General features: G+C 35.8%; 4 protein-coding genes and 2 long non-coding RNA genes across 7 annotated transcripts; 2 read left to right on the top strand and 4 right to left on the bottom strand.

Annotated features, from left to right (window-relative positions):
- LOC107632071 lies at positions 2,153-3,059 on the bottom strand. Its single transcript, XR_001618679.2, has 3 exons — positions 2,883-3,059; positions 2,732-2,781; positions 2,153-2,639 (listed from the first exon to the last, which is right to left on the bottom strand). It is a non-coding gene; the product is annotated as an uncharacterized LOC107632071 (long non-coding RNA).
- On the top strand, positions 4,954-7,756 carry LOC107632073 (L-Ala-D/L-amino acid epimerase). Its single transcript, XM_016335709.2, has 6 exons — positions 4,954-5,651; positions 6,190-6,300; positions 6,383-6,599; positions 6,774-7,107; positions 7,219-7,280; positions 7,401-7,756. The coding sequence occupies exons 1-6, from the start codon at positions 5,118-5,120 to the stop codon at positions 7,472-7,474; spliced, it is 1,332 nt and encodes a 443-aa protein (XP_016191195.1). The 5' UTR covers positions 4,954-5,117; the 3' UTR covers positions 7,475-7,756.
- On the bottom strand, positions 7,704-12,615 carry LOC107632072 (kinesin-like protein NACK1). 2 transcript variants are annotated; one of them, XM_016335708.2, is made up of 14 exons: positions 12,202-12,615; positions 11,831-12,071; positions 11,620-11,709; positions 11,417-11,517; positions 11,134-11,250; positions 10,902-10,983; positions 10,743-10,810; positions 10,573-10,632; positions 10,366-10,490; positions 10,057-10,255; positions 9,847-9,957; positions 8,715-9,746; positions 8,289-8,608; positions 7,704-8,178 (listed from the first exon to the last, which is right to left on the bottom strand). In XM_016335708.2, exons 2-14 carry the CDS (start codon positions 12,066-12,068, stop codon positions 7,851-7,853), a joined length of 2,871 nt encoding a protein of 956 aa, XP_016191194.1. In that variant the 5' UTR covers positions 12,069-12,071; positions 12,202-12,615; the 3' UTR covers positions 7,704-7,850. The 2 variants fall into 2 exon arrangements, with proteins under 2 accessions (XP_016191194.1, XP_020975639.1); XM_021119980.1 differs by having other exon boundaries at positions 9,847-9,918.
- Positions 12,935-16,718, bottom strand: LOC107632074. The gene is made up of 6 exons (XM_016335710.2): positions 15,939-16,718; positions 15,444-15,658; positions 14,303-14,588; positions 14,121-14,206; positions 13,932-14,023; positions 12,935-13,734 (listed from the first exon to the last, which is right to left on the bottom strand). Exons 1-6 carry the CDS (start codon positions 16,242-16,244, stop codon positions 13,478-13,480), a joined length of 1,242 nt encoding a protein of 413 aa, XP_016191196.1. The 5' UTR covers positions 16,245-16,718; the 3' UTR covers positions 12,935-13,477.
- On the bottom strand, positions 14,781-15,437 carry LOC110270462. The gene is made up of 2 exons (XR_002360025.1): positions 15,020-15,437; positions 14,781-14,926 (listed from the first exon to the last, which is right to left on the bottom strand). It is a non-coding gene; the product is annotated as an uncharacterized LOC110270462 (long non-coding RNA).
- On the top strand, positions 17,144-19,817 carry LOC107634014. Its single transcript, XM_016337596.1, has 3 exons — positions 17,144-18,039; positions 18,136-18,185; positions 19,480-19,817. Exons 1-3 carry the CDS (start codon positions 17,144-17,146, stop codon positions 19,815-19,817), a joined length of 1,284 nt encoding a protein of 427 aa, XP_016193082.1.

The raw sequence follows: 22,819 nt of genomic DNA, 5'->3' as shown, positions 1-22,819 counted from the left end.
CTGTTGTACATAAATTTATCATCATTATTATTTATTAGAATAATTATTTTAGAAAAAGTAAGAAGAATAAAACTATTATTTTGGGCTTTAAAATGCTATTTTGAAATAATATTTCTAAAAAAATATATCATATTTTCATCCTCATAAAATCAATATTGGCTATATAAAATTCACCAAAAATAGAGATAAAAGCAATAAATAATTTTAGATATCAGATTTTACATAAATAAAATTGTTATGTCATTCAAATTTGATAATTTTAGTTAAGCTAATTTTTTTTTGGTGGATGATGTAAAAAAAAAAATTTCTTAGAAAATTGGAATTATCCTCTTTAGTCTTTTGTATGCATTTTGCAAATAATTTTCTAAATATTACAAATAAACTAGATTTAGATCCGTACAATGTGTGAAAAACTAATGTTATAAATTTTTTGTATAAAATTTTTTTATATCTAAAATTATAATAGAGGAATTTTGAGTTTTATAATTAGTTATAAAATAATTTATGTAGCTATTAAAACAGATATAATAAATTTTATAATATATTACATTAGTAATATATAATGAAAACTAATTAGAGCAATTTATACTTTATATATATTGAAGTATTTGCTTAAGTAGTATTTTCAACTCTTAAAATAAAGAGTTATATCATAATAAATTAATTTGAGAGTAAAATTTCACCTCCGACTTCTGACTATTTACATATATGACAATCCGCCCTCTACCATTTGATAGGACATATTGCTCCCTATACACTCATCAAAATGCATGTGTTTTGCGACAAAGATAAAACTGTATGTTTCAACTTGTGAATGTTAACCTCCCTTCTACGCAGAAACTTTCTCATTTCTCTCCTCTATTGTCACTCACAATCACGAAAAACCATAAACAAACCACACTTAAATTTTGTTAACTTCAAATATTTAGTGAAGATGCTTAAAGGTCTGGGTACAAATGCCAACTAATAAGCAAAACAACAGCATGTATCATGTCTCCAAAATAATGCTTTGAATTATATGATTAGTGGATATAGTCATTGCCTTATATATCTTGGTAGAATTGTCTCACTAGTAAATTGTTAGAGATTTATGAGTCTCCTGAATAGATGGATAGAGGTTTATATGTCTACAATTAGCCCCTTGTTAGTTTTACTCTTCCACAATTAGAGAACTAAAGAATTTATAATACAAAAGAAAAAAAAATAGAAGCCTATCTTAAAATAACTACAACTAAAGAAAAATATATTCGAGTTTTGTTTTGTTCCAAATTCAAAGAGAATAAAATACCTCCATGAACGGTGATTCGTAGCTAAAGATTGCTTTGAGCTCATGATTCTTTCTTAAGGTGGGAGAAAGTGAGGATTTAAAAGCTATGCTCAAAATGGGAAAAGATGATGTAGTAAATGTTCTCTCCCCAAAACGCATGCATTTTGATGATGCGACAGGGGGTTAAATTGTCCCATCCAATTTGTTCTTTGACACCTTGACAATAAACGATACATGCAATATTTTTCTATTAAGAATTCACAGAATAACAGAGAGAGCAAATCATCTAATAGATCAATTGGTTAGGAGTTGCAACGACATTTTAATTTTATGAGGGGCCGGATTGTCATATGTGTAAATAGTTAGGGGAGGGGTAGGGTTTTACTCTAAATTTTGTAGTATAATAAAATATAGTTCTATCAATCTAGAGTGCGTGCGTATATGCGTGTGTGGGTGGCTTAAGTTTTTGGCCAATTCTATGGTGCCTTTTGTTTGGTGTCTAACTTTTACCTAAACCCGAATGGAATGTCCGCGTCGCATGTGTGCTCGCGTATGCGAGTTCTGCAGAATGACTAAAAATTGTTAAATGTTGCAGAATCCACCTTTACACACCAAACTTCCGACGCGCATAACTTTTCTGTTAGAAATTATTTTTAGTCCGTTTTTCGAACGGCGTAAACTTTACGGATCCAACTTTCATATGAAATACATTTGAAAAGGTTAGGGGGTCCGAAAGTCAAGTTATGGCTCATCGAAGTTCGATCAAAAATCAATTTTTCTCAACAAATCTCAAACTTCGTTTACTTCCACCAAATCACAATTTCCTACCAATCTTTCACAACTATACACAGCACTAACACATACCAAACCACACCTCAACAATTCATTTTCATATCATGACGTCCCATTCCACAAAATCATCAAGTCCAACTCCAACAATTACATTCAATACACATTATTCCTCAATATACCAACAATAATAATTCATGTTCATTAATCTCACTACAACATCAATCATCAATGTATCATTATAGTTCATTAAAGTCATCCCCTCATCAACCATACACCACAGTCATACTTTTCACCAACATACCAAATATCCACGTCAATCCAACCCATAGTACATCAACTAAAATCACTAAATAGGCATCAAACACACAATTTATCTTATCCTAAGTCGTCTAGCCTAAGTTTTCACGACACATTAATATTATATACGAGAAACCAAAACCATTTCTTGACCGATTTTTTCCTACGCCAAAGATAACCCAAATTAGCAAAATGACAAGCCTCCACCACCGAATTTCAGCACCCAAAGCTCAACCAAGCTTCCAATCTCCTCAATTGTGTTTCAAATTCACATATACACAACCTAATATATATTACCACATTCATATACACAAGCTTAATGCTCAACCATAATTAATCAAAGAATTCACTAGGGTTTGAGGATTTTTCCCTTACCTGTGCCTCAATTCAACAAAAACTTGCTAATTCCTTAAACTAATTGGACCCTAAAACATCAAAGAATAAAAAATCTCAACACCTATAACATAGGATTTTTTTTTCAAAATTAGAAAAAAGAGAATTGAAATTGAAAATGTGACATCCTTACCGAATTGATTACTGAATTTTGTAGAGCTCGATGCGTGGACGCGTGACCGCAAACGGTGCAGCGATCGGAGTTCTAGATTGAGAGATATATGGATTTGAGTGAAGGGTTAGGGTTTGGGAATTTTCTTCTCTTCCCTTATGTTTTCTAATGTGAAACAGCAATGAGAATGAGCTGAAGCTCATATGGTTAAGTGGATTGGTTGGGCCTTTGGGCCTGGTTCGGCCTGTTCGGCCCAATTTTGAGACAAAACCTTTAAAAATAGTGTCAAAATTCATGTTTTAATTAATTCTACCTCATTAATTTATAAAATTCTATTTTCTATTTTTTATTAATAATTAATTTATTGGCTAATTATTCGTTAATTATGCGGGGTTTACAATCCGCAAGTAGAGTCGGATACTCGCGAATTAAAAATTGGTATGGTTAGAGTTGGGATATTCTCAACCTGCGATTAGAATAGAGTTGAGTTTATATAAAAATCTCAACCTCTCAGTAGAATTAGAGTTGGATCCAAACCCTACCATACCCTACCCATTGCCACCCATAGTAATAGAATAAGCAGAAGAAATGTCATTTTTTAATTGCAAAAAATAATCATATTAAATAACCAACTGGGATGTACACAAACAAAAAAAATTTAAAATAAATTGAAAAAAAATATCTAAAATTAAAAGAAAAGAAACACCTAAATCATTATAAAAAGAATATCCAAAACCTAACAAAAAGAAACCTTCGAAAACGTAATTAAAAAAAATATTTAAAATTATTGTACAACTTTTAAAGACGATCTGAAAAAAAAACACGTAGAGGGAGAGACGCAGAAGGAGAGACGGTGCAGAGGAAAAAACACAGAAAAAGAGGAAAAGAGAGGTGAAAGAAAGTACAAGGGCTCATGTTTAAATTAATTTTTGAAATTTTAAAATTAGGATTTTTTTAAAAATTAACTACTTAGTTACGTATAGATTTAATTTCTTAGACTTTTTCTGCAAACAAATATGAATATCAATTTTACATAAATAGATAGATTAAATTAAACACAATAACTCTATCAGGTGCATTTTATCAAATTGGCATTCTCTCTTAAGAGGATTGGGTTTGCTTTCCATCCAACATGATTCGGAAATGGGCCCTTCAATTTGAAAAGAGTAATAAGAAAAAACCGGTTTTTTATTAGTCAATATAAGTTATTTTTTAAAAAATTAAATTGAAAAGAGTTAGCTCTCTAATCAAAATATTTGTAAAATATACAAATTGTTTACTATTTTTTTTTACTGAAAATATGGAGACTCAAATCCGCAACCTCTTAATTGAGTATGGGGAGACTATGCCATTTGAGTTATTGCTTCTTACCTACAAATTGTTTACTATTGATAAATGATTTTAGAGAAATTATATTCATTTTTGGACTGTATCACAGATATCAGAGATTAATGTGAGTAAAGCTTATATACCTTTATGTTGTACAAGATATTGATGTGAACCCTACGTTTTAATCATGGTATCATTTGGACTGTGGAGATAATCCATATGAGAATGTATATGGACGATAAAATTGGTTAAGAGGGCAACACCAACGTTGTATTTCATGGACACTCCCTGACCCTTGGTCCTGTCCTTTGGCAGTGCAAAGAGGCAGATTATTGGAAATATGATACTCAGTGAATTATTATCATTCGTGTTTCGTACTGCTTAGTCAATTTTAAACCAATATATAATTGCAAAGGAAATAATTCGAAGTTAATGTCATCATTGTAATATTCACTAATTATTTGAGTTTTGGTGAAAGTGACAAGTGCTTTTACAAAAGAATAATTATAGATCCAACAAGAAGCAAGTGGACAAAGTTTGGGTAAGTAGACTACACTTAATTAACAATTAACACCGGGAATCTTTTTGGTATAATAAGGGCATTGATATCCCTTTTTACAATCAACAATGTAGATTTAGTTACAATTTTATCTGCATAGATAAAACCTGTATGATATATTATTATCTCCACAGTCCCCATGTGATATGCATGAATGATATTTTCTATAATATATAGTACATAGTACACACTTGAGACAAAGTGAAAGAGAGTAAACAATATCATAGGACGGACACAATTACAAATAATCATCATTGGCATCTTCTTATGTATAGAATTCTCCTCTGATTCATTCACACTCTCATCTCTCAAACACTCTAAGCTCAACATCTGCAATACATAACATAACATAACACACACTTCATCAAATGGACTCACCTAATTTGCGGTTCCATCCCAAATACTCAAAATCCCACACTTTCATCACACCCTCTCCTACCCTTTTCGCCAACAATTCCAACAACTCCAATTCCATCAATTTTCCAACTTCCTTTGCCAAAAAGTCCCGTGCTTTATTCTCCAAAATCATGGTTTCTTCTTCTGCACCTGCAACAGCAGCAGCGCCCATCACCTTTGGCTTCAAGAATTTGATGGAAACTTTCACTGTTGATGTGCACAGAGCAGAGAACAGGCCACTGAACGTGCCCTTGATTGCACCTTTTACCATTGCATCATCAAGGTTGGAGATGGTAGAGAACGTGGCCATTAGAATTGAGCTCGGCAATGGCTCTGTGGGTTGGGGTGAGGCACCAATTCTGCCTTTTGTTACTGCTGAGGACCAGAAAACTGCCATGGCCAAGGCTTCTGAGGCATGTGCCTTTCTCAGGAGATGTCCTTCACTGACACTGGGTTCCATGTTGGAGGAGATTGCTGCTATTCTTCCTGGCCATGAATTTGCTTCTGTGAGTGACATTCAGTTAAACTCATCATCTTCATCATCATATTAATTTTTTCTACTCATTCTAATGTTTTCCTTTTGTACTTTTGAAAGGGACGTTTTGCATGCCCCTTTGCTACATGAATTCATATGGCTTTGAATTAACTACGATCCTTCTTATTATTGGTAATTAAGGAAATGAAACGAGACTTGTAAAATTTGAGAAAGTTTTAGTCTTCAATTAGGCATTGTATTTTGTTGTATTTATTTGGTTGACTTTTGCCATTATGCCCTGCTTTTTGCGCCTAAAATTTCTGCTTTGATTCTTGTCTTTGGTTGCTTTTGAGAAAATGTGTTGTTTCAAGGTAGCTTAGATTGTTTGAAAGTTGCTAGCTTTTCCTGCACAGGAATCAATATCAAAATGTACAAAGGAAAATGAATCTTGTCCTGGTGCTTTCTTAAGGATAATTCAACCTTTTTCCTTCATACTCCATAATTTCCTCTTAATACTACTATAGCAATAAAGCTATTTTCATTCAGTTGGGATTTATGTAATGTTAAAGGTTAGGGCTGGGGTGGAGATGGCAATAATTGATGCTGTTGCAAATAGTATTCGTGTGCCATTATGGAGGCTTTTTGGTGGAGCCTCAAATACCATAACCACTGATATAACGGTAAGTTGTCATTGATCATAAAGATAAGATTTTAATGGAAATACTTGCATATAAAGAAATCTAAACTAACTCATATCTACAGATCCCAATTGTTTCTCCAACTGAAGCAGCTAAATTAGCTTCTAAATACTACAAAGAAGGGTTTAAGACTTTAAAGCTGAAAGTTGGCAAGAATCTGAATGCAGATATAGAAGTGCTTCAAGCTATAAGGGTTTCCCACCCTGAATGCCAGTTTATTTTAGATGCTAATGAGGGATATAACTCTGAGGAAGCAGTGGAAGTTCTTGAGAAATTAAATGGTTAAAAGCTCACCTAGTTGAATTTTTTTTTTCCATGACTTCCGCTGCCATACAGAAACAAAAATGCACACATGCACCAATTTACTTAGCTTGTGCAAACTTCTGTTAATTGCAGTATTTTAAGAAAGTTGACATGGAACTTAGATTTAAGAATCTTTTTTCTTTCTGTTGCAGAAATGGGGGTCACACCTGTCCTATTTGAGCAACCAGTTCATAGAGATGATTGGGATGGCCTTGGATATGTCAGTAACATAGCAAGAGAAAAATATGGAGTGTCTGTTGCAGCTGATGAGAGCTGCAGAAGTTTAGCTGATGTCTACAAAATAGCCGAAAGGAATCTCGCAGATGTCATCAACATTAAGCTGGCAAAAGTTGGGGTTATCGGTGCTCTGAATCTCATTGAGAAGGCAAAAGAAGTAGGTTTAGATTTGATGATTGGTGGTATGGTTGAGACAAGACTTGCAATGGGTTTTGCTGGGCACCTTGCTGCTGGCCTGGGTTGTTTCAGGTAAGTACATTATAGTTGAAAGATTTTGACACTACTTTAAGTTTTCAGAACGAATTCATATTGTTTTCCTTCTGTTTATTTAAAGCTTTAAATAACCAAACTCTTTTCTAGGTTCATTGACCTGGATACACCACTTTTGCTGTCAGAGGATCCGGTTCATGAAGGCTATGAAGGTATACTCCCTGTAATATGCACATGCAGGCATACAGCTCTTAAATTCAAGGTTTTATGTAACAAGTTGTTTTATTGGTGTCTTTTGCAATCTGATGACATTGAGGTATTTATTTGAACAGTTTCAGGTGCCACTTATAAGTTCAGAAATGTGAAGGGACATGGTGGATTCCTTCATTGGGACAATCTTGCTTAGCAAATTCTGGTTTTCTTGGAGAGTACAACCATAGTTAGTCTAGCATGGCTGCTAACATATGATAGTTGTGAATGATGTACACCTTAAAAAGAATTCAAATTGTTCATTCCTTGTGATTGGTTGGGAAGAAAAACATTACTATAGTTGGTTCTTGAACTATTACCAAGAACCTCTATGATCAGATTGCTTTAATTAGACAAAAATGTGGCTAAAGTACTATGTGAATAAGTAAGAAAAGAAAGGTGTTTTTTATTGTATGGAACTGGGAAGCGTTGTCCAAAACAGTTTGAATGCTACTTACATAAAAAATCAGCTTAAAACAAAAATTAATTTCCATATACAACATTTAGATGGTACTTATATTAGTCATGATGTCTTACAAATTTAGTAAATTTGTTATAGGACTCCAGTCCATTAACCAGGGTCTCTTGTCAGATGGAAGCACAAAATTGAGCTCAAACATCTCCCTTGATATGTTGCCTCCTTCACAAAACCCGACAAGTTTTGCAACTATTTCAGCACTCTCCTTTACATGCTTTGGATTATGGGGTTCTGTCCAGAGCTTGCTCACAAACTGCATCCTCTTCTGCTTCCCAACAACTGGAACATCCCATTTCATGTACAGTGCATCCCTCTCCTCTAGTGTCAAACGTGATCCCAATCTCTTTGCAAGGAATTCCCTTTCTCTTTTCAAGGCTTTGATACTATGTCATAAAATTTATAGTTAACATAAAAGAAAGATGCATTGATATAAAATATCATATAAGAAAGAAAGAAAGAAAGAAAGAAAGAAAGAAAGAAAGAAAGAAAATACCTTGATGACAAAGAGATCGTACGCTCGTCTCCAACATGAGCAGGGCTTGCATTCCCAACTTCTGCCAGATGTTGTTGCAACCATGTCAAACGCCTTAGCTCAACTTCCATGTATATTTGGTCAGCTGGATCTCCCTTGAATAACAAATAAAATTGGGTCCTATGAATTACAGAAACAAAACAAAGATCCCATAATTCAATGATCTGCTGCTGCTGCTCCTGAAATGTTATATGCCATGAAACTTGGGATTCTTCTTGTTCACTAAGACCTTCATTTTCTACATTGTGGCCATTTGCTTCATTTGCTTCAAGCTCAAGAACCTGTACAGATGAATGACGTGAGTGAACAACTAAGAGCATAGCAAGACATAATAGTGTAGACTATTCATGGTAAGGCAGAATGATTTTTAAGTAGATACTAACATACCTGGCAAACAAGTAACTGCTTTTGGTATTGCAATTTGGCCACACGTTCCTTCAACTCTGTAACATAAGTCCTTATACTTCTAACATTCTCTTCTGCAGCATTCTGAAACATTTTCTGCATTTTCTTCATGTTAACTGAACTAGAGCGTCGATAACCTGAATTGTTGTCCCGGGATGAAACATTATCCCCTTCTTCATTCTTTGATGGAGTCTCCTCCTTCTCAGATTCTGGTGGCAAATTCTCACTTGAAACAATGTCTTCATCATCCGGAGCTCTATTTTCGATATCAGATTCCAAAACTTGGTGAGGGGTGGATAATGGTGAGCATGGAGATCTTATAAAATTTTGCCGATTCACAGCATTAATTGAAGCCAAAGGAGGCAACTTTTTCCTTCTGTGTTCTTTTCTCTGTTTCGAGGCTTCGCTGTTTAGTTGTTGATAATTGTTTGGGAGAGACATCACCAGCTTGTCTATGGACCTTTGAACATTTTCTAGCTGTTGCTCAAGATTTGCAATGTTGCTTCCCTGTGAATGAAGACGGGTAATTTCGTGCTTGAGATTAGCACTGATGCTCTTGTTTACAGAAACCATGCTCCCAACTTCAACTTCCTTGGGTGCAGACCTAACAGCACACATTTGCCTTATTTCAGCTTGCAGGTTAGCAATTGTCTCTGCTGCATTTTGGTTCCCTAGTCTGTGACATGCCACTTCCTTCTGTAATACTTCCAGTGCTCGATTAGCTTCTTCCCCCAGCTGCTCCTGGAGATGCTCAAGTTTATGAATTTCATGCATAAGAGTAAAAGGAGCAGTAGATGATTGCCTCATTGACTGCCTTAATGTTGTGTTTCTTATTCTATCTCGTTTTAGTGATGATAGTGAACCAGTGTACGAGAGACACTTCTTGACTGATAACTGAGGTGATTCAACTTGATTTGAGATGTGATGATCCTCCTGAAGTTTTTTGTTTAATTCATCCACCTGAGATTGTGCAAGATCTCTTTGAAGTTTCAGTTGTTCAATCTCCATCTCCATCTGGATATAATTAGGTAATATTATCAGCAATGTAGTAAACATAGTCCTGTCTTATGTCATCATACCTGTTCATAGTAATCATCTTTCTTTTCCAATTTACCTGCTGAATTTTCAAATCCTTTTCCCTTGACTGATCAGGTGTGCTAAGCTCTGCCTCAAGCCTGGCTAATTCCTTTTGCAAATGTTTAACAAGCTGCTTGTCAGAAACAACCTTTGTAGAGTGTTTCAACACAGGAGATTCACGGATTTAGTATCTGGAAAAGGTAAAAGGAAAAAGGAAAAAAGAGGCAAACCAAGAACTTCATATTACCATGTTAACTTGAGCATTATTTGTTACTTCCTTTGCCCGGGTAGCAAATAAGAGAGTATTTCGCGACTGCTCCAGATGACTTAGTGCTGGGCTCAAAGTACATATGATGGCAGTGCGTGCATTCCCTCCGAGAGAGTGTTGCAATATACGGGTGAGTTTTGAATCTCTGTAAGGTATATGACCACTTCTTTTTCCAACACTGTGGATGAATACTAGTTGTCAGAGTAATCACATCAGGCGTGTCATGGATCCTGACAAACAAATAAGCGCAAATGACCGTCTCATAAGATTGTGAACAGCTATTCTGACCTGAGTTTCCGGATCACTGTTGTGAGAGTCATCAGGCTAAGATTAATATGGCAGCCTTCTCTAAGCCTAGTGCCATCTGCATGTGTCTGTGCAGCCCTCTCACTTCCAGCCAGATCAACTAAGTTCTGCAGCAACAAAGTGAGTTTGTTACATCCTATAAAGAACTAATGTGTGCTTAGTTAAAACAAGTTTGGAATTTCGATTTACCAGTGTGGCAAGAAAAGATCTCACACAATCTGAATTTTCACGTAGTGTACTTTGAATTGTCTGCAATATATACCAAAAAGAAAAAAAAAATACTTCCATTACCCTATTATTTGTTATGAGGCATCAAGGGTTTGAAAGAAACAAAAGAAGACTAAATGTTTAAAGCTAACCAGTCTTATTATTTGGTGAGATCTTGAGCTCTTATCATTAAGAGCAGTTTCACCAACCTGCCTTTGAGCTGCCCAAAAATATAAAATTAAAATTTAGGTGATTAACTTGTGAAAAAGAAGGCCATCTCAATTGCAAGCCAAGGCAGTTAGTTTCATTACCTTCACAAATAGATATAAGATATCTTAAATGCTTGTCATCATTTGCAGTTTCTTCCACCAATTTCTCAACAACAGTACCTTTCTACATGAAGTGATTAAAATATCAAGTTGCATTTTCACTGAAACATGGCAATAAATTGTAACATGAAAAGCAAACTAATATGATTTGAACCTAAGGTACTCCCAGATCCATCTCCATAAATAAAATCTCAAAAAATCATTCTATGATTACCTCGGGATCATCTAAAAGCTTCAGACTGCGTCCAGATTCTGAATTTAACAAGTCCCTCACATTTTCATTGTATATTTCAAGTCCAGATATTTTTATAGTGAAATCTCTCTCTGGGGTCTGCATCCATCCGATTCAAAAGTTTAGCTTTGTTTCCAAGTCATATCTAAACCTCATGAACTAGAGTAACTGAGCAAGAAATACTCTTCCTATGAAATAAGAGTAATCCAATTCTACAGCACCAAATATTGATTGATAGCTACATGAAGGTTTCGATAATACTTACATCCATTATATGGTTATATATATCATTGACCGCCTTCTCTGTTATGCCTCTCATTGTGTAAGTCTTTCCACTGCTTGTTTGTCCATAGGCAAAAACAGTTGCTGCAGTGAAATAGTTCCAGTCAAAGATCTATCATAATTCATGTATCTATGTTTCAAGCGATTTATGAAAATTGATAGAAGCAGTACAACTATAATGGGTACCATTGATGCCCATCAATGCAGACAATACAACATTCTTCACTCCTTCATCGTATACTGTCTCGGTTAAACAAGAAGGACCAAAAACTTTATCTGCAGGGGTGAAAGTAAAGTCAAGAACTTGTTAAAATACAAAGACATTATCTAACATGGAATTGATCCGATAATTGAAAAATGAGAAAAATTTAGTGAGGATCAATGTGTGATTTGATACCAAAAGCAAATGAGGTTGGTTGAGTTGCATGTTCAGGAACTTGTGGTTTACACACGATCCGGTGATGATCGACGCAATCCCACGCGACCTGATCTTTAGAGAATTGCTCTCTTCTGTTTAGAGGTCTTAGCCTCACTGTAACTACAATCTTATCCTCCCTTGCTCTTGTCCGTCCAGGGGTTGATGGTGGTGTCGTTTCAATCTTTGAAGCTGGTGTTCCAGGTGTTCTAACAGTCATTTTCTAAACAAAAAAGGGATTAAGAAGGTATTATTAATCGAAATGATAACTAATTAAGAAGTTGAATAAAAGCAATAAATTAAGAGAAGGAATGGAAATGAAGCAAAATAAGGAAAGAGGATAGTAAGCTCACTTGTGTTATAAGTAGCTCAATAACTTGAACTTAAGTAAGATTCTGAACAAGAAGAAGAAAAGATAGCAGCTGCAAGTCTGCAACAATGATAGTTGCATACAGAGAAACGGGAATTTAGGGTTTGAGAGAGAAAAAAAAATGAAGGAAGGATGAGCCTTTGCTTTCATGTGTCTTCACTCTTCAGACTTCAATACAACGCTTGTTCTTACGGGAGCCAGTGGACTCCTAACGGCTACTTTCTTTCTTTTACTTTTCCACAGATTTTTTTTAAGGGAGAAAAAGCAAAAAGGAATATTAGCATATTATAGTGCAATTAATTTTGGGGCTATCCATGCAAAATTGGAAATAAGGCGGCCCACGGGGTTTGAATATCTAGATCTAATGATTTTTTTTTCTTTTTTCTTTTTCATATGTAATGTAACTAGTGTTTCTATTTTTAAAAACTTTTATTTATCTTTACCCATTTTAAAGCACTTTTGGTGAAAAAAGATTAAAAAAATAAAATTGAAACATAATTTTAAAAAAGGAAAAATAAAAATAAAAACACAATGATATGCTCATGCAACTCATGTTCAAGAGTTTTGAAATTTCTCCACCACGAAAGAAGGAAGAACTTGTTTGTAACAAGCTTTCAATACTGAAGACGTTGTATACATTAGGTTCACATTATTGTGCGCGATATTCAGTTTGTAACCAAACAAACGTATGGCAGAGAATCACAAGCAGTGACCGCTTTTCAACATCAATCATAAGTTGTCTTGTAATAATATTCCACACACACCCACAGAATTCTTGACAACATTCATATCCCAAACCGACCAGCATCTAAAGAGTCAAGGATGCAGCACTAGCATTATAATTCATAGTTTAGTCATTAGTGCTATCATACAGTAGTACCAAATTTGCGCCTTCTTATTGTTATACACCAAACACCCATTTTCTTCGAAATCACTACTACTATTTGTAAATATTTAACCATTATTCAAATGGTGGCATGATCCCGGAGATGCTCCCTGTTAATCAATTTCCTCTAGCCATTTTTTCTTTATTAGATTTTCACCTTTTTCACTAAGGCCTTCCACTTATATGATAGAGTTTTCTTTTTCTCCATCCTCCGTATAAACCAACATTCCACTTCAGCATCATCTTTTCTACTGCTTAGGCAAGTTACCACAATCTCCATCGATGGATAGACTTTTTATCAACTTCACACCAAGCAATCAACACAGAGATTTGAGCTTTTGGCCGTAGCAGAGAGAATTGAATGACGTGTCGTCTAATTTACTTCACCTGTGGTGCGGCGCCATGATTTAAAGAACTGATAATCTGGGTGGTTCACCTGAAGAAGCCTTAACCAGTTATCTGCAGCCTGAAAGAGGGAATTCACCAGTTGACCCTCACCAACTCCTTTTTTCATCCACATGGATCCCTTTAACTTATAGGAGGCCATTGCAAAAGTGGACAATGAAATCTTTGGTATGCCATCCATCTCATTGGGATAAACCAATACGGGAGCCGGAGTACGACCACCACCTAAAAAATGAAATTGAAAAAAAGATGAAAATAAATAATCAATGTTGCATGAAACAGAAACATATTTCACATATTTAAAGCATAACATTAGTTTTGCAAATAGCTGTGATAATGGTATTGCTGTATTAGAATGACTTAGGGTGTAAGAACTAAGAAGCCATAGCAATTCAAACATAGGCTTGAAGTTCCATAACTACCTGTTGAGGGTGTATGTAGTGTATGGTATGTAAGAAAGCAGGCATCTAAATCTTTTAATGTTGGACCTGTGGGTATTCGATATATAGGATACCTAGAATATGACAAAAAATTGTTAATTCACTAGTTTAGTACAAAAGCCACACCTATCCAAAATACAAAAACGGGAAAGAAATGAAGCAGTTGATCACCATGCCACAGACATCCAACTAGCTGGCAATAAATCACAACTTCTTAATGACTTTAGGCCAGGATAGTGGCGTGCAAGATATAGTACCTGTCCCAATATTATGAAGTACAAGTCATAAGAAAAGCAATTTAGATTTAGGCCAAACAAGCCACAAGGTAATAAAGATCGATATAAGGTACATGCCTTGTCAGCCAATGGTTCACGGCTATAAGGAGGATCTGGTTCAAAATACTCAAAAACTAGATCCTGAGGATTTCCAGTTTCACTGTCATCACTGGAAAAGCCTTCTTGTATTGTATTGGGCTTATCATGTACAGAAAGCCTGCTCATTCCTAAAGAAACATCACCTGTAAGATATTGACTACTCTGTCCTATAAACTGATCAGTCCTTTTCCCATATTCATAATCACTGCTTTCATCGCTACATGAATCTCTGTAATAATCACCATCACTGTCTTCACTGGTGTACCTAATGAAGCAAGAAAATCAAATTTTATTATGCACTAAAGAATATAATTGTACAAGCTACAGTTGCAAAAGAAAAAGTAAATTCATAATTCATGTTTACTCTAATTAGGAATCATTAGCCACAGAGAGACTGAAAGTAAGCCCAAAAGATCCAACAATTTTAACTTTGCTTGATGAGGGAGAGAAGAAGAAGGAGCAGAAGTAAAAATTGACAAGGTATCAAACAAGGCACACATCTAGACACATCACTCAGTTGTGCTCTTCTCGATCTAATTCTATTTCTCCTGTTATAACTTCTTTCCAGAAGCACAAAAGAGATTCATTCCTGCACGGTACAGTCTATAAGGAATTAAGTTATATATTGATCATATAAACACCATATCAAATATAAGGAGAGTCCTCTCAACAATTCACACTGTATCTCCAAATTACCTCAAACTCCACAGACAATTTATTCACTCTTTCTGATCACCAATCTCGTTTCAACAAATCATATATAAACATTAAACAGTTAGAATAAAACCAATTACAGAACCAAACTTGAGTGACGAGTGAATCATTAACACACTATCTTACCAAGAACTTTAGTCCCAAAAAAAAGAGGATGAGAAGTGAAGCCAAAAGATGCAGGAGTTACAAAATCAGGCAAGATGAAGAGTTGTGAAATAACAAATTTGAATGTTTCACACGGTTATTTTGCAAAACACAAGAGACTAAGTAAAACCCTAAAAGCGTATAGAATAATACTGGTAATAAAAGAGATGCTGCACATATCAAAAACTTAACCTCATTTCGAGTGATCATAGTTACCTATTGTCAGCACATATTGAAGAATGACACTAAAAAATGCCAATACCTTGGCTTAGCACTTGACTTCTGAGAAGATTGACCATACAGTTGGATGGCTGACAAATAAGGTACATAATATTGTACAACAGATTCATTCTGATCAAGAAGCAAGGGCACTCCTGCACCATACGCGCTCCACTCCTTGAATGACTCCCACAGATCATCAAGCGTGAAATAAGACTGATACTCAACATCACAAGTTTTCCAACCTCTCATTGTTGTCTACACCCACAAACAGAATAAAAGAAACAAATGCAATCAGAAGCTAAATCATATAGACTATATTAACAAAATTACAAGTGTCAAAAACATGGTAGCCTACACTAGCTCAAATCATAAACTACTTTAAGTACCTTAACCCAAAAGAGCTAATGTGAAAAAAGATAACCTACATATTATTTATTTGTCTGCATTATGAAAGGACTCATCAAGAAGCAAGATCATGGCATAAACCAAAAGGAGGTGAATAGTGAATAGTGAATAGTGAATAGGAATCATCAACCTTTGAGAAATACTGTGCGGGGACTAATGGAGTTGTGGACTCCAAGAACCTATCAATGTTACTAGCAGTTTCTACAGATTCACAAGGAGATGGCTTTGACAAAGAACACAAAGATTCATCATTGGAATTGTTATTCTCGGAATCTAGAAGCTTAGTCTTCGGAGCTGAATCAGTAGTTTCAGGTCCAGAAGCGTTCTTGGGTCTGTGAAGCTGTTTGCGCTGATTCTGATTCTTCCTTGCCTTCACCGGAATGTAGAACCGATCCTCACCGCGAACACCCCTAAATTGCAGTGCAGTTCCCAGCATTTTCCGAATCCTTAATTTTTCAAGAAAGTACTATATACTCCTCCGTTTTGGTCAGAGAGAAAACGGAGGAAAGTATCAGATGGAAAAGAAACAAGGACCGAATTCCAAAATCTTCTCTTCTTTTTTTTTTTCCCACACTCTTGATTCTCGAAACAAACGGTTCCAATTAAAGAAAGGAGGGAAAAATGAAACTATTGTCGGTGGGAGTGAATAAGGGATGTATGAATTTGTGACGAACCAAACAGAGATTAAAAAATGAAAAGAGGTCTAAGAAATCGGAATCAGCAATTGGGAAGCGACGAAGAGAGAGAGAGAGAGAGAGAGAGAGAGAGAAGATTGGAATGCGTGGAAGCAAAGAGAGGAACCGTGAAGAAAAGAACAGAAACGCAAGAGGAAGAGGAAGAGGAAGACGAAGAAGACAAGCTTCAACCACAACACTCTTCTTACACACCCAAAACGTCCCAAAAGTGCACGCTAAGTACCGCGCTCCCTCACGCACAATATAGTTTCCCGTTTCCTTTCTTCTTTTTTTTTGTAATTTAAAATAAAAGAAAAATGACAAATACGAATATTGGCCGGAAATTGAATAGACATACATATTTGATTTGGATGTCGAGTTTTTGGGACTTTTTATTTTAATAAATAAAATAAATATAATAATTATCGAAATAAATAATTTTAAAATTAATTATCGATTTAAATTTTTTAATTACATCGTTTATACTGTAAACAAGATACAACACGTCAGCATGACACGTGTATATCTCGTTTACAGTGTAAACGAAATAAAAGAAGACAAATTCGCTGTGGTTATAAAAGGATGTGTAATCATTGGTATTCTCCACAAACATTCACTATCCTTTTTTCGATCTCATTTTTCTCACGAAAACAAGTGTACAATGGCCGGTAACAGTGTATACATAATTGTGCTTGTTTATCCCAATTGTCGTATGAGAAATGACGACAACGGGGTGATATTTGAGTACGAGGATCCGATATTGTTTCGAACTCAGCTTGTGAATACGTTGTCAGATTTGAAAAGTTTGATATTGAGCAAGTTTGGTGGTATAGCAGTGAGGGATATCGGAAGGGTGGGGTACAGGTTGCTAGCACCCATAGATAACGGCGTATTCCGGTTTCGACTATTCCGACTTCAAGGGGACGAGCATGTGCGACTGATGTTCGACATCCATGGGAAGATCATGGCAGAACAGGTAATGGAGCTTTCCGCCGAGGTGGGAGATAGTGATCGTGGTGGTTCTATACACTCGACCTATATACAGGACGATCGACCTCTCGCACCACCGCCCATTCATGTCGCCATTCCAGTGGATGAGGCGGAGGAGGGCGAGGAGGAGTCGGACAGAGATTACGTGGTGGATAGCACGGACAGTGATTCTTTCAAAGGTGGCGATGAGGATGAGTTTGTGCCAGAGACGCCTGCCCAGACTATGGCGCGCCATGTGCTGCCTCCACCTCACCCAATTCTGACGCTATCAGCGATGTCAAGTCACTATCACAGTCTGGATCTAGACACCATGCATGAGAGGATTCCGTTTTCTAACACGGGTGAAGAGGGTTACAACCTAGACGGTGGGCTAGAGTTTCGGGTCGGCCACAAGTTCAAAAGCCGAGAGGCAGTGCTTCAGGGTGTGAAGAACTACAGTATTCGCAGGAGTGCTGAGTACCGGGTTATCGAATCGGACCGGTTAAAGTACCATATGCAGTGCCGTCAAGCTGAAAATGGATGTCAATGGAGGCTTCCTGTGGCCCTTCGGCAAAACCTCAGATACTGGTAAGTTCGACTTTAATTGTGCTTTTGAGTACTTTTGTATAATATATTAAGTGGATTTGAGATATGGCTGAAGCAATACTGTTTTGTTGTGTTCAGGGAGGTTCAAAGGGTTGGTAGAGCGCACAGTTGTGTTTCGAGGATCACAGGTGTGTTACGCTGGGTTATGGAATTTTGGAGAGATATGCACTGTTATGACAGTATTGCTTTTTTGAATTAAGGGAAGGAAATCAGACCGTCCAATTTCTTTGCACAGAGAGAGGAACACAAATCGAACAACGGTCTGATTTGTGTGGAGCAAAATTTGTGGCGAATCGAAATCGGACTTACCGATTTCTAACCTAAGAAAAATTTTTAATTTGAGAGAACACTAATCGAACGGTCCGATTTGTATTCTGTAAAAAAATTTGAAATGACAGCAAGCGGTTGGACCGTCCTATTTATTTGTTTGTATATAAACTAAATTTTCCAAAACTCTTCGCTTCTTCTTTTTCATCGCATGCTTCAAATCTTAGGAAGTCATGTTCTTCCTCTCCTCTCGTTCTTCTTCTCCATTCTTTCAGAAAAAATAATAGTGAGATTGAGAGTATTTTATATACGTATATTATCATGGATGATAGAGTTATGTTAAAAATATATTATTATGGATAGATTTTATTACAAACATATGAAAGAGTTCAATTTGTATGTGAGAATCTATTAGATGTTATTCCGTTCACATTGTCATTTGAGGAATTAAAAGGTGTGATTTGTGAGAAGATAGATTCTCAAATATCTAGGAGAGTATCGTATATTTTGTACAGGTATCATTTATCTGTGTTTGGTGGGTTTGTTCAATTTCAAACTAAATATGTGACGGATGAAGCGAGTATACATGAAATGTTTTCAATGTATATTGAAAATTGCTACCGAATGTCGTTCATCAAGCTGTATATTGAGTTTGAGTAATCTGAAACGGACCGAAATATTGAATTGGAAGATTATAGTAGTGATAGCGAGGAAGAATTTAAAAATAACTATGAGATCGTTGGTCCAGGTTAAGACGAAGATGAAACTGATGGCACTATGAACGCAGATGTGCAGAGGTTGCAAATGCACTAGCAAACTAGCATCCGTTTGAGGAACCTTCTTTTATGCGGTCGTTGGATTTGGAGATTATGCATGCACCAGAATTTTCTCAATATATGAATGCAGGTATGTAAAGAAAGATAGCTGTATGATAGTTTGATATTGTAGATCAAATAGGTAAGATGAGTAACATATGTGATATGTGGATTATAATTTGTTAAATAGCATTTGATTACTTTATTAGTTAATAGTTCTTTATTATAGATTATATTTAGTAGTTCTATATTGATTTATACTTCATAGATAGATTTTAAATGTTAAGCCACATATTTAATAATTATTTATGAAAATATATATTTTGTGGTGTGATTGTAGCAGAACTTCCTGTTGTGGTAGATGGTGAATTTATAGTGGGAATGGAATTCAGTTCGAGGGAGGCAGTAATCAAGGCAATGAAAGATTATACCATCTGTAGAGATGTAGACTATCGGGTGTATGAGTTGGAATTGATGACATTCTATGCTAAATGTACACAATATGGCGCAGGTTGTGATTGGCTGATCAGGGTTACCAAAATGCAGAAGAAGTATTGTTGGGAGATAAGGAGGTATAATGGTAGTTACACTTGTATCAGATCTACTATTTCTCAAGACCATTCGAAGCTGGATGTCTACCGTGACACTCCAAATAACCAAATGCTGACAGATGTCTAAAAGAATCATGTCTGGCTCAATGCGTTCAACGCCATAAGCATGCCAAACAAACTGGACACATCGAAAATATAAAATGATTACATAACAAATAATTCATTGACCAAATAAAAGCAGGTACCAATTTTTTACAACATACATGTCCTTCTTGCAGATCATCCAACAACCTCCTATAGTGAGCAAGAGAATGAAATCTGGAAGGCCAGTTTTCACGATCCCAGTTATACCACCTGCCGTCAGACGATTTCTTAGTTAACTAATCTTGTCAGAAATAAAATACAATTTCCTACACTTGTTCAAGGTATACAGTAATTTATTTTACCTGTTTGCAATCGGAAACACTTGGGGATTGCCGAAAATCGGTGCAAGAAATGGTAGACGGATCCAAACCCAAGTAAACAAAAGTGTTAGTGGGCCATCCATCTCCTTGCAGTTGACACGAGTTGCCCTACACAATGATCTATACAAGTGCGCAAAACATGCCTATCCCCAACTAAATTGTATGATCCCAGCAAAGTTACAGAGCAATGGCAGAAATTTTCAGTGTACCGCTGCACCCGACTTGTCTCCAAACAGAATTGTCCCAAATAATAACATTATGTGACACTTTACGTACCTCTGAATGTGAATATCATCAATCAAGACTAAGCCATCTTTCAAACCCCTAAACCACATCAACTTTATGAAACTTTTTCTACAATCCCTCTTCCTTGGTGCAATCCAAAACTAGTGCAAGCATTTGGCCTCTAAGGTCTCAAAACTACTCATGATCGGTCCTGTAACCGAAAGATCATTTGTCGGCAGACCAAGAAATATCGCCACATCCTTGAATGTCACAGCACACTCACCAACCGGAAAATGAAATGTGTGAGTCTCAAGCCGCTATTTCTCGATTAGAGCATTAATCATTGCTGACTGACATTGAATGACTCCAATATGAGAAACGTGATAAAAACCAGTCTTCCGTAAATGCCTCTCAACAATTTGGTTGTACAAATCCGACGGCATTAAGTGGTCACATGTCAACATCCGTGAACCCTATAATATCACATTTTCATTTTAACTATCAGTATAATATAATTATATTAACAATTATATTATTAACTACATTCATATTTATTAGCTTATAACAATAATTAATAAGTACTTTTTTCGTCCCTAAGATCTGAGGTCAAATCAAAATCGTCCCCATCTTTTTTTTCTTATTAAAATCATCCTCAAAGTTACAAAACGTTATAAAATCGTCCTTTTCTACTTCAATTTTATTTTCTTGACCAAATTACCCTTAAAATTAATAAAAATAATATTAAAAAACAAAAACACCCAACCATAACCCCAATTCTTCTTCTCTCTCTTTCCGCCACCGTACCATCTCTGCCTCCTTTTCCACCTTCTTCTCTCTCTCCATCACCAACATCAACCCTTCCTCCATTGACGTTGGCCTCACCTTCCTCATCTCCCACGACGACCACTTTCTCGGCAATCCCGGTCTCTCCATAGCCCTCAACGACAACCATGTCAGCATCGACTTCAACGGCGTCATTTCAGCTCTGGCTGTCGCCATCACGTCGTTCTCCATCACTGTCGTTCCTATCCTCAGCCACAGCTGCGACAGCGCCAGCAGCAGTAGCTTCTTTTCTGTCTTGAATTTGAATTGGTGTTATTGTTGTTGACGGATATTTGAATCTAAATATATTGTCGTTGTTAATTCTGTGTTAGCTTTGCTTATTTTTTTGAAAATAAAAAAAATAGTTGTTACTGTTGAAGATTTAAGTGGAATCTGAATATATTGTTGTTGATGCTGCGTTAGCTTTGTTTAATTTTTTGAAATAAAAAAAAAGTTGTTGTTGTTGAAGATTTGGGTGGAGAGAGAGGAGCAGGGAAGAGGGAGGAGGGAGGAGCCGAGGAGGTAAACAGAGGAGAGCAAAAGAGAGAGATGATGATAAAGGGTAATTTAGTCCAAAAATTTGAAAAATGATGATTTTAAAACGTTCAGTAACGTTGAGAATGATTTTAATAAGAAAAAAGGTCGGAAACGATTTTAATTTTCACGCAAGATGTTAGGAACGAAAAAAGTATTTAACCCTTATTTTACATATATTAAAAATATATTTTCTAACGTCTAAAATCTATTTATGTTATAATAACAGCTATTATTCATTTCCTATTTATATAACCAAAATAACTTTAGTAATCACAAATTATTTATAAAATCCATATATGTGCCTCTTTTACTTTTGGTTTTTTGGGCATTGTTTTTATTTTTTTATTTTTTTTTGCTGTTTTGTGGTCCAACAATGGTTGAAAATGAAAATAGTAATATAGGATCGGGGGAGCAAGCCGTTTGGGAGAGTATGAGAGAGAGAGTGATAGATGCTGGAAGGGGGTGACATTCGAAGGTATAGAAAGCAACGAAGCCAATCCTAGGATCCCGCTGCATGCGCACCACGTGGACATCAGTACGTAAATCAGATGGTCCGATTTGTGTACCATCCGATTGCTGTAATCGGACCGTCCAATTACACTCCCCTCATCAGACCGTTCAATTTGCTTGGCGCAGCCATCACAGTCTGGTGAAATACCCTATACCCCCATAACCATGTTATACACTAACACTTATTACATATTAAAATTAAAAAAACTCACATTTTTGACCTGCAGATATTTAAATTCTCGAGAATTTAAAAATACATTTAAGTCTCTGACTTTTTCAAAATCTGGACATATTGATTTCTGGGTCTAATTTATTCTATTTTAAAAACTCTCGTACATATGCATTCGTATATCAGTCAGGTTAGTACAACGGAAGTCACGTTTGATTTTTTTTATTGGATCTGACACACCCAAGTAAATAGAAGAATCAATGTGTCTAGGTTTTGAAAAAATTATAAATTTAAATATATTTTCAAATACTCAAAGATTTAAACATTTGTGGGCCAAAAGGTCAATAACCTATTTATCCTTAATATTCGTCAAGGAGTCCAATCCATTATTTTTGGTTTTAA

Source organism: Arachis ipaensis, chromosome B03, assembly GCF_000816755.2.
Source record: "Arachis ipaensis cultivar K30076 chromosome B03, Araip1.1, whole genome shotgun sequence".
NCBI classification, from domain to species: Eukaryota; Viridiplantae; Streptophyta; class Magnoliopsida; order Fabales; family Fabaceae; genus Arachis; species Arachis ipaensis.
This window is presented reverse-complemented; position numbering and strand designations above follow the sequence as displayed.